This window comes from Ascaphus truei, chromosome 1 (assembly GCF_040206685.1).
Source record: "Ascaphus truei isolate aAscTru1 chromosome 1, aAscTru1.hap1, whole genome shotgun sequence".
Taxonomy (NCBI): Eukaryota; Metazoa; Chordata; class Amphibia; order Anura; family Ascaphidae; genus Ascaphus; species Ascaphus truei.
The window spans coordinates 489,320,760-489,333,262 of NC_134483.1; the positions used below are offsets into that span (position 1 = coordinate 489,320,760).

General features: G+C 41.4%; 1 protein-coding gene across 3 annotated transcripts in view; it reads left to right on the forward strand.

The window, feature by feature from the left end:
* The window catches only part of LGI2 (leucine rich repeat LGI family member 2), a 30,091-nt gene that overhangs the window by 10,487 nt on the left and 7,101 nt on the right, over positions 1 to 12,503 (forward strand). For 2 of the 3 annotated variants that reach the window (XM_075568445.1, XM_075568452.1), the window contains 2 exons: positions 7,149 to 7,220; positions 7,448 to 7,519. In XM_075568445.1, the coding sequence (XP_075424560.1) occupies positions 7,149 to 7,220; positions 7,448 to 7,519 (144 nt within the window). Of the gene's footprint in view, positions 1 to 3,150; positions 3,223 to 7,148; positions 7,221 to 7,447; positions 7,520 to 12,503 lie in introns of all 3 variants that reach the window. The other variant, XM_075568441.1, reaches the window with a different exon arrangement.

Below are 12,503 nucleotides of genomic sequence, written 5' to 3' on the forward strand. Positions count from 1 at the left end.
GTCCGCGCAGACTGATCCGGAGTGCGCAGTTCGTAGTCGTACGTAGCAGGGTCAGGATTAGAGAAGGCAGCATCGTCGTTATTCAAGCAGGAGTTTGGCAACAGGTAGTCAGGAGTTCCCCGCTTCAGCTTAGGAGCGTGAGTGCGGGAGTGGCCTCTTCGTGAGGAACGGCCTTGGCCCATGACGCCGGTCTCAGCAGGGGGAGACAGCAGGCTGGCCGAAGTACACCGCAGGGCAGCGTCGGGAAACCAACGCTTCAGCACAGAAGTCAGGAACGGGCCCCCGTATGGAACTAGCAGGCGGCCTCAGGAAACAATGCTTCAGCAGAGAAGTCAGGAACGGGCCCCCGCATGGAACTAGCAGGCGGCCTCAGGAAACAATGCTTCAGCAGAGAACTCAGGAAAGGGCCCCCGCATGGAACTAGCAGGCGGCCTCAGGAAACAACGCTTCATCAGAGAAGTTAGGAACGGGCCCCCGCATGGAACTAGCAGGTGGCCTCAGGAACTAGGGGCAAGAACCAGAAAGGTTAGTACACCAGGATGCAAGCCAGGGGGGCTTGTGGCAGAGACAGTAACGTCCAGGGTAGGAATTTATGCTCGGCACTGTTTCAGTGCCAAAGCCCAGGTTATAAAGGGCGGAGATCCAATCACAGGAGGAGGGTGTGTGAGTATTCCTCCAATGATGAAGCACATGGCAGAAGCTGCAATGAGAGGCAGCACACGTGCCATTGATTGCCAGAGGAAGCTTTTGCAAATGCAGAAGTCTGCAAAAGCTATAACCAAAGCCAGGAGCGGATTCCTTACATATATTTACTGAAAATATGGAATGAAGTGCGTATTAGGTTGCGTCCCCGCTAGCGCTAAGCGCGCGGCGCTTGCCGCGGTTACTTACATATATAGATATATGTAAGTCCACGCTCACGTGGTGCGCGGGCGTGCTCGTGCACACACGCTCACCGGCGCTCTGCGCTTATGTAAACAAAAAAAAATCTAACTTTCCAGTGCGCTCAATGCCCCCTCCCCCACACGCGTGTAAATGACAGGACACCCGGCACTCATTCTTTGAGCGCTCTCCAAGCATGAGCGCGCTCAGCGCCAGCGAGGACTCAGTCTTAGAGGGTAGACTGTAAGTACAGTAATGTGACTTCATCTTATAACATATTAAAGTGAAAGCACAAAGCTGTGTAAATGGGCACCCACAATACTACATTTAATGTCTGTTCCATAATATGGAAGGCATTTAATAGCCTTGCTAACATTAGCCAAAAAAAAATAAACAAAAATGTATAATAACAAAGAGAATATACACTATGGGGCCTATGCAGAGAGCAGCGAATTTTCGAAATTCGCCATTTTTTGGAGATAATCGCGCAGAAAACAGCAGAAAATGGAGATTTCCGAAAAACGCGCCAATTTTTCTTTTCTATTTGTAAAACTCGCCTCGCGGCTGCCGAAAACCTCAATCTCGCCAGTTTTACAAATATCCTAATGCAGAGAGCCGCGAACGGCATCTAGCGGCTGTTCGCGCCAATAAAATGGCGCTATTGTCTCCTTTTTCCCTCGCCAGAAAAAATTGGCAAGAAGCTGCCGCTCGCGGCCATTGCAAAGGGAAAAAAAAAGGCGCGCATTTGTTTTTACAAGTTTCTGAAGCGCGCATCTCGCCAATTTAAACTCGCCAGACGCATCCATGTTAAACATAGCAGAATTCGCACTTTTCTGCATATGGAGAATAAAACTCTCCAAAAAAACTACTTTTTAATAAATTCGCCAATTTTAAAATTCGCTGCTCTCTGCATGAGGCCCTAAATCTTTTATCATGAGAAAGTTAATGGCTCAGACCTAACTGAACAAAACATTCTCCAGTGGCTCAAATGATGACCCCCTGCTCTAAAAGAGTTTTCTGTGGAGTCCTAACAAACATGTAATTACATTAATATAGAAAAATGATAGATAGGACAGCAAAAGATCATTTAGTTACATTTTATTAACCAAGTTAAACATCGCAACGTATGATGACAGCCACAAATACACAGAACGTTAATTTGAGAACAAGGCGACATAGCAGTTTCAAAGTGGTGAACTCGTGGAAAAGTTAAAAACAAAAAAATACATTTTCCCCCAAAATTGTTCAAAAAGTTCGAGGATATTTAGAAAGTATGTGGAGAGAAATGCTGCATCAGGGTTAAACATGGGATATGCACAACAAGTATATGTAGTAAAGAAACCACGTCATATACTGTATATACTGTGTATTCCCCATCACCAGAGAATCGTCAGAATGAAAAGCGAGGGGATTTTCCTACAGAAAACAGGGTGATTTATTCATTTGTTCCTAAAAATGTTAAGCATGATTTTATTTCCTGGTATGTACAAATAGTTGCTATCTATGACTTGTGGGTTTTGAAAGCAATGCCATTTCTGTTTCTCCATTAAAAAGTACAATTTTGCATTCATGGATTTGGTGAAGCGTAAATATAAATATATATATAAAAAAAGAAGGTCTGCAGAGAACACTCAAGTACTAAACCCCGCCCAGAAATAACTAATTAAAATCAATCATTCCAAAGATAAAATAATAATAATAATTGATATGGTCTCACTTCAAATTACCATATTTTCACATTACTAGGGATGCAATTTTTTGCCGAACTTTGCAATTTGCATAAGACATGTGACCTTACTTGTTAAAGAAATGACATTACTTTTTAAGAAATTGCAAATAGTTGCAAAGAATTGGTTGAAAATGGCAAAATTTCACTTTTTTTTTTTACACCCAATTTAGAACATTTTCATTTTTAAAATTGTGAGAGTCAAAACATTGCGAATTTGTCAAAACAATTGCAACACAATTTGCCATCTGGATGGCGACCAGTTCGCACAGAAATCCACACACAGAACAGACACAAAAAGTTTGTTATGGTTTCCACTTCACAAGACTCTCTGGCCGCAAAGATGTTAGAGCATCTTTTTTACTGCCACTTTCTTCCTACAAGCATGACTACTTTACATCAGTTTAAACCATCTGGGAGATCACTCCGCAAACAGTGAAATATTATACTTGTCAATAAGTTGCCACCGCGGTAATGACATTCATCGTAACTAATTCTGAGCATGGCAATGCCTGGTTCTAACCTGCTGTCTTCATTTTCAGCTTGCTGAATTCTAACTCATTTACTGTCATTCGAGACGATGCCTTTGCTGGTCTCTTTCACCTTGAATACCTGTAAGTGGTTCATTTCATGACTTATTCCTGCGTTTCTTAGCCTGCCGTCCTGAGCTGCTCTTCAGCCTCTGATATTTGTAATGCTAGAATCAAGAGAATCATTCTGCTGTGCAATAGCTATGTATTTTGTTTCTTTCAATTGTGTTTAGAAAACGGACTGATTGTAACCCAGTTGGCCCAATGGGGCTTGGACTGCTTCCAATTATACTTTTACCATTTTACCAATCTGTGCTGGCAAATGTATTCCTAAAATACCCAATCGTAAGTCAAACTAATTCACTGGTGGAAGTGTTTTTCCCATTTAACCTATTAACCTCTATCATCTTCACACTTTCATTCACTCCACACTTCCTATCTCATTCACACTCCCTATTGTCCTTGATAGTATTTCTGTGATAATCAACACTGGTTTCCCCCTGCCTATCTTTAACATACAATTTATGGGTGATGTATCAAGGCAATTTGGTCTAGTGCATCCAAACCAACCATATTGGAAATTGATATATCAGTATCACCCCAGTGCGTGCAATTCAGTCCCCAAAATATTGCAGTGGTAGTCAATGGTGGAGTTGGAACTGATGAAAGCATTTTGCTACTTGCCTATGATAACAGTGACAATGCATTCTTAGTGTAGACTAAGGGTGCTCAACCCCAGTCCTCAATCCCAAAACAGGTCAGGTTTTCAGAACTGATTGAGCCACCTGTGCTGGAAGTTGGGATATCCTGAAAGCCTGACCTGTTAGAGGGGTCGAGGACTGGAGTTACCTCTGGTGTAGACCAGCAGCAATATATTTTCAAATGTCTAGTTCTGTACATTCTTAATGAATAATTATAGTATTATATCATGTAGGCTCTATTTCGTAACGTAGTTTAAAACAAATGAAAATATGCAAAATATATTAAAAAAAAGGAAATGCCACGAAATAAATGACAGGCAATGAAATACCTGCATTTCTGGTCAATTTCTTAAAAAAATGGGGAGCGAGTCTAACAACAACGACTCGCGCTGTTTTAAAGGTGTTGTCCAACTCACTAACAAATATTTAAGTTGCACTGACGGGAAAGCACCAGTTTCAAACACGCAATACTATAAATTTGGTTTAATTGATTACAATTTCACCTTTTAAACCCACAAGTGTAACCTTGGATATTTACTAAGCAGTGCTATTCGATAAGACACCTTCCGGTGCTGGAAAGAAACATTAGATCCCATTCAAATCAAAGTGTCAAATGAATTGGCAGTGAGGTATCTTATGGAAAAAAACACCACTTAGTAAATATGGTCCTACATATTTATTTTGATTATCAGTTCATACCACAGGAAGTAAAATGCTGATCACGATTGAGGAAATTAAAAGCAGCTCTCACAGGCAGCCAATTTCTAAGGCTCACTGTGAATCTTAATTTAGATTTTTTTTTTTAAATCCATATACAAAAGCTTCTAAAGAATTTCACAAAAATGTGTAATCCGTGATCATAATAAAAATGCCAAGACAAATGGAATTTGGGAAATACTTTTTAAACGTAGGAAGTGAGGCCGCATCTTTAAAGCTGCAGTTCAAGCTCCCGTTTTTTTTGTTTTTTTTTACTTCAATAGTTTCATGTGGGCAATCTCTACTTACCTAAACAACTGCATAGCTGCCGGTCAATTCGTTCTCCGTCTATTGATCGGCAAAGTTTGGCGACATCTTTAAATATGGGGAATGTAAATGGTTGCTATAGCAACAAGCATGCTTGTTAAAATAGAATACAAGAAAATTGGTCTTTCAAAGTTGTTTTTTTTAAAACAGAAAATGCTAAAAGTATTTTTTTCTTACTACAGAACTGATTTATTAAAAAAAAAAACACATGCAGGATATTGCCTGAACTGCAGCTTTAATAGGACATTTCAATAAGTTGGCAAAACTCAGAAAAAAAGAATGACTAGAAATGCTCCCCCTGTCTAATAATATAAGTGCATCTCATGGCCATTGGTCCTATTTGTTATGTTCATCTTTGTTCTGTTGTTCACATCTCATAAGAAGTGACACCACAAGGTTGCTCATCTCATCCCATCCCTGCCCAGTACATATCCGAGTCTAAGTCATGCAGCGAGACAAAATCACAGACGCAGTGTCACTGGGGGAGGACTTTTTGAATCTTGGAGTTATTTCAATATCTGATTTATGTGTTCCTTCTCTAAATTAATTTGCCAAATCTGTGTTGTTAGGAAGACTATTCATCAAATCAGTATATTTTAAAATCAAATAGAAGTCTAATAAAACATACATGAAAGAACTACATGGGAGATTGATATGAAAATGACATCATGTAGAGATATGATAACTGAACTTGATGTTGTTTTGAATTGTCTTGTGGGACTGTAAAAAAAAACAATCCAGGTTCTGGTGTGCAGATCCAATGGTTAATTCAAAGCAGCAATCTTACCGCATATTGTAATAGCATGCGAGATTATTAATACCATGTTTTAACGGTGTGTGGTAACTTTGTTATTAATATTATTATTGGAAATGTTATTGAAAACATTGCACATTTAGGCCAATATCCACAAAAGGGTGTTAGGCCTTAGCATGCCTTTATCCCATTCATAGGACTGGCAGTAACGGCGTGCTAGGGTTTAGCAAGCGTCTGGGGATCTGGGCCTTAGAATGAAGTGGTAACCCCAGGTGCACAGTGTCATAGTGATCCAGTCCAGACATTCTCTAGCTCTTACATCATTATACTAATGTGGTTGACACCAATGGGAATGACCTGTCATATGTTACAATACTACTATTAAAAATGAGAACACAGACACTGCCTCCTTCTCTACATCCACACAAATGCAATATTGCTGACACCTATGAACCTTTCCATCATGCCTAGTAGAAGCTAATGAGTGTGATGTAAGTACAGCCAGGAAGGGGGTATTCTCTGTAGATTTTGAGTTTATGGGAGTTATTCACTCAACGGGGATAATGCCGATAACAGTTTAACGAATATCCCTGCAAGGGGGCGATTAAATATCAAGCAGATTCTATCAGCACCACTGTAAGGCCCTCTCTTAAATAGTATCCTGACATTGTTCTTCTGCATCAATTTCAATTGTTATACATTTGAAACTCATTTCTTAGACAGGTCATTCAATACAGTGATGAAAGAGCTGTGACATCAAGGACATAATCATCACATTGTTAAAATACTTGCCTTATGTAATAATCACGGGAGCGTCATGCAAAGACTCGTTGTGTCAGGAAGGCATGGTTTGGTACTGAGAGGCACAATGCATATAAAATGGCACAGTGGCACTCCAATTCATATAAAAAAAACTCATACTCTTAAACAACATAAAAGATAAATGCAGTACCTAATCTCCAACCTTTCGGTCCCAACTTCTTTTTTTAAATTTATAATATAATATTCTTTTTATATGAATTGGAGGGGTACTGTTTTCGAACTGTATGCATCTACGGTCCCCTACAGAAGAGGAGCTCAACTCCAGTACTCAAGCCCCCCCCCCTCACCCTCCCCCAACAGGTCAGGTTTTCAGGATATCCCAGCTTCAGTACAGGTGGCTCAATCAGATGCTCAGTATAATGATTAAGCCACTTATGCTGAAACAGGGACTGATTGAGCCACCTCTGCTGAAGCAGGAATATCCTGAAAACCTGACCTGTTGGGGGAGGGGTGGGGGGGCTTGAGGACTGGAGTTGCGCTCCCCTGCCCTGCAGTATACGTGTTAACATTTATTCTGCCATTATAATAAAACTAAAGACCACTTTAGACTATTTATGGAGGGGCACATAGCTACACAATGAGCGGAGTGCAAGGAACACAAACACTGTGCCTGTCATTGTAACGTGTTTGTTTTGTATGAGGCCCACATTTACTAAAGATGACCCTGAGTATAAAGGACTACATGTTCAACTATTGTGTTTTCTACCTAGGTTTATTGAAGGAAATCAAGTAGAGACAATTTCGAGATATGCATTCAGGGGCCTCCGAGACCTAACTCATCTGTAAGTCCAACATTTACAAGGAATTTCTTTTCATTTTCTCTTTGTGTGCCGTATCCTTACATAATCAATAAATATATATATATATAGGACTTTAAAATATATATATATATATATATATATATTGATTATGTAAGAATATTTATTGATTATCTGCTGCTAACAATAGTTAGCTGAATGTCACGTGTTACAAGATCCCTTATAATAAATGATTTTTTCTCCTTTTCTAGCTCTTTGGCCAATAACCACATTAAGACTTTGCCAAGAGACATCTTCAGTGATTTAGATTCTCTCATTGAACTGTAAGTACCACAATCCTTTCCAAGGTTCTCCCTTAATCTTGGCTTTGTCTAGTTTATATGGGAACTTATATCTTTACTTATGCGTCACTGTATTTAAATGTATTCTTCTTTTCCACCACCAGTGCTAGGAATCCTTGCAAATCTAGCTTGGCGAACGGGTTTCCCTTTTTCCTCCTCAGTAATATCTGTCAGTGACCTCCTTGAGGTATGGTAGTTTAGGACATTAAATTATCATTAATGTACCACGTCCTGAGCTCAGGCACTAAAGGATGGGGCTCAGCATTGCACATTTTGAAGCTATAAGCAGTGCTTCCCTAATATGATAAACTACTACATAAGCCAAGGGTCTGAAAGTAGATGTAAAGGGGAACATGCATGCCCCCTTGATTTTTAACACACATTCCCAGCTAGCTCAAACTCCTACATCCACCACATCATGAATATATATTTATGTCAAAAAAGAGTGCTACTGGGTGTGGCAAATGTATACAACAAAAGACAGGGGTGCCCAATGCTACATCCAATTGACAAAACATATATGGTAATAAGTATCAAGTTTAAATACTTCAATAATAATAATAATTACTTGGTTATTTAGTTAAACCCTTTGGCCAAACTAATTAAATAACCAAGTCATTATTATTATTGAAGTATTTAAACTTTATACTTATTACCATAAATGTTTTGTCAATTGGATGTAGCATTGGGCACCCCTGTCTTTTGTTGTATCCCCTTGATTTTTAGCATGGGTGGGCTCTGCTCCTTTCCAGCTGGCAAAGTGTCAACTGACTTGCAATGGCTATTGGGCTATTATGAGACGGTTTGAGGTCTTTTGATTCCTTTGGCAACCCGTAGTCTATGACACAGGGTCTTGTGAGAACGAAATGCAGGGAGCAGTGTCGGTGGCCCCAAGAGCTCATCCCGGTGTCTTACCAACCAGACAGGAGTACGGAAGTATGGGAGTACCATGGGACAAGTGAGATCCCGCAGAATAACATTCTATATGCTTGTTGTTTTTTTTTTTTAAACCATGTGAGTCTGATACTTACCATGCGACACTTCTCCTTGTGCTTGTCTCTTTAAAATATATATATATATATATACATAGCAATCAGAACAGATGGGACTCCAAGCAAATGAGTCAATGGACATGGTGCATGCTTCATAAAGTAATAATTGGTAACAGCTGCTATCACCAAAGCGACAGCAAAGAAACAGCACTCAAATTTCATTAAGCAAAAAGTGTTTTGACAAAACACATCAGCACAAAGATAACCAACGTTTCGGTCCTGTAAGGGACCTTCCTCAGGACCGAAACGTTGGTTATCTTTGTGCTGATGTGTTTTGTCAATACACTTTTTGCTTGATGAAATTTGAGTGCTGTTTCTTTGCTGTCGCTTTGGTGATAGCAGCTGTTACCTACATATATATATATACACACAGATATATATATATATATCCTTCAATAGTCTTTTTCACCATAGCACAGTTATATTTTCTTGCATCTTCAATTATACATTTGCGAACCGTCTTCCACAGCTCTGCATATTCTATTCTTGTCCTTGTGTCTTGGGATTGCTTAATTTCTTGTCGTCTCCTCAGTAACTGCTTTGTCTCATCTGACATTTTATTATCCTGTTTTTTGTTAGCGATTCCTCCAGTTTTGTCTGTACTTTAGACTACAATCTTCATAAGCATTTGTTAAAGTGTCCCGATGTATTTCCCGATGTTAAAATGTCCCGATGTATTTCCCGATGTTAAAGTGTCCCGATGTATTTCCCGATGTTAAAGTGTCCCGATGTATTTCCCGATGTTAAAATGTCCCAATGTATTTCCCGATGTTAAAGTGTCCCGATGTATTCCCTGATGTTAAAGTGTCCCGATGTATTTCCCGATGTTAAAGTGTCCTGATGTATTTCCCGATGTTAAAGTCTCCCGATGTATTTCCCGATGTTAAAGTGTCCCGATGTATTTCCCAATGTTAAATTGTCCCGATGTATTCCCCGATGTTAAAGTGTCCCGATGTATTTCCCGATGTTAAAGTGTCCTGATGTATTTCCCGATGTTAAAGTCTCCCGATGTATTTCCCGATGTTAAAGTGTCCCGATGTATTTCCCGATGTTAAAGTCTCCCGATGTATTTCCCAATGTTAAAGTGTCCCGATGTATTTCCCGATGTTAAAGTGTCCCGATGTATTTCCCGATGTTAAAGTGTCCCGATGTATTTCCCGATGTTAAAGTGTCCCGATGTATTTCCCGATGTTAAAGTGTCCCGATGTATTTCCCGATGTTAAAATGTCCCAATGTATTTCCCGATGTTAAAGTGTCCCGATGTATTCCCCGATGTTAAAGTGTCCCGATGTATTCCCCGATGTTAAAGTGTCCTGATGTATTTCCCGATGTTAAAGTCTCCCGATGTATTCCCCGATGTTAAAGTGTCCCGATGTATTTCCCGATGTTAAAGTCTCCCGATGTATTCCCCGATGTTAAAGTGTCCCGATGTATTTCCCGATGTTAAAGTGTCCCGATGTATTTCCCGATGTTAAAGTGTCCCGATGTATTTCCCGATGTTAAAGTGTCCCGATGTATTTCCCGATGTTAAAGTGTCCCGATGTATTTCCCGATGTTAAAGTCTCCCGATGTATTTCCCGATGTTAAAGTGTCCCGATGTATTTCCCGATGTTAAAGTGTCCCGATGTATTTCCCGATGTTAAAGTGTCCCGATGTATTTCCCGATGTTAAAGTGTCCCGATGTATTTCCCGATGTTAAAGTGTCCCGATGTATTTCCCGATGTTAAAGTGCCCCAATGTATTTTAAGCAAGCTGAAGCGATTTGTCAGCTGTAGTTGAAATTCTCTGCTTTTATTCTTGAGGTTCTTGATGTTGATTGTCTTTGTTTTCTTTTTAATCCTGTTTCTTCTTTGCATCTTCGCATTCAGATGTAATTTGCAGTGAACCACTTAGTGATCACTCCTTGTGTCAAATCGGTTAAAGACTGTGCAGTCTTCAATCACGTGTTTGTTAAGTAGGATGCAGTCAATTTCATTCTGAATTCTATTGGGTTCACTCCATGTCCATTTCCTAGTTGTATTCATCTTGTAGACTGAATTCATGATGTAGAAGTTTTCACATTTTGCAAATTCTACCACTCTGTCTTCTTCTCGCTCTTACTTTTAAGTTTTAGCACACAGTTGGCCAACTCCAGTCCTCAAGGGGCACCAACAAGACAGGTATTAGGGATATCCTTGCTTCAGCGCAGGTGGCACAATTAGTGGCTCAGTAAACAACTGGGCCACTGATTGAGCCGGGTAGAGAATGGAAGCAGGCACACGGTCTTATGTAAAAAGAGTTTTTAATGTGCCACCAAAAAGTCCAACGTTTCAGCAGGGAACTGCCTTTATCAAGGAGAGGGCTACAACATACATCTAAAACCACCACTATATATACCTAATGGGTACTCACCCCTCCATGACTGCTGCTGCCTGGCTCCATGGAGTCGACGCCCACATCGTGACGTCAGAACACCAGCGCGACGTGGCGTGATGACGTCATGTGCCGCCAGGGGGGGTACCTAGGGAGAGACTGCCTCCGTAATGCCTGTGACAGGCAAAGATGGTGGTCCTGTGAATGCAGGACATGCAGGGAGCAGCCCTTCTCCTGGCAGCCAAAGCTCCCCTGGCTACGTCAGAGTGCCCTCACGGCGTGATGCGATGACGTCAGACGTCACGGGGGGGGGGGGGCGACAGAGGACTCACCAAAGCTGATGTAAAATAGGGCAGCCGAGTGCCAAGGGGACCTGCAGAGTCATGTGGGAGTGAGAGCCCTTACATTGAGAGGCAAGTGCAGGTAAAAACATGCTACACAAAGTAAATAAGGTTATTTAAAGTGAACAGCAGTGCGTAGCACCCATAGCAAGTCCTTGTGACAGCCTTTTACAGCTGTAGTTGCACCCCGGGATCTCCCACGCTTCTCCAGCCACTGAGCATACTTATCCACCTTGTGATATCTCCACTATTTAGCCTGCTGGCTTGAGCTTTTGCATTTATTTTCAAGTGTGAGGACTGTTTGATATGTGGTGAGAACGGTTAATTGCTGCAGCTCTGACTACGCTGCGTGAAGGTAGCAGCTAGACATCTTCTTTTATACAGCACCATTGTATCCATGGAGAATCTGTGCAATCTTTCTCTAGGCCTGACGCAAAGGGCTGATACACTGGTGCTCACAGAACAAGAAATTAACAAAATACTTTTCAAATCCACTCCGGAGGAAGCATTTGGCCCGGACGACCGCAGGACCATCTGAAGGAATTGGAGCGCCTGGAAAGGAGAGAGATTGACCTTTTCGCACACGGCAGCACACTTTCTGAGTATTACAGGCAGAAGCTGATCCCCAGAGGGTTTCGGATAAACAACAGGCCGACGATTGGGGCCGAAAATCCGTCTTTCTGTGAAAGGTGGTGTCAGGTACTGAATAAGGCCCCATTAGACCATATCATCTTGGTGATAGAGGAGGTGGGGGAACAACTCAGTAACACCAGAAGGGATATACTGAAGGTGGAGATCCTGATCGAGCAAGCAAGTTCCAGTACAGACGTTATACAATCCTTAGATACCTTGAAGATTAAATTGGAGAAGATAAAAAGTGATCTGATCCATTTCAAAAAGTTGAAATTTAAGAAAGTTGTACAGGATTACAAGGAAGGGAGAGTCTACCAGTGGCTCAAGCAGGACCGCAAACAACGCAAGCCCCAAAGAGGACAGGCCCCCCCCCCCCCAGACGAATCCAGACGCTAACACCAGCGATTCAGAAGCCCACTCCTCAACGGAACGACAGAGGGAAGCGCCTCTGACCCCTTTTTCAGGACAGGCCGCAGGAAAGGGGCCAAAAAAACCAGACGGGGGGCGAAAAGAAAAATCACCGTACCTGCGATGCCAAACGTGTTCTGACGTCACGATGTGGGCGTCGACTCCATGGAGCCAGGCAGC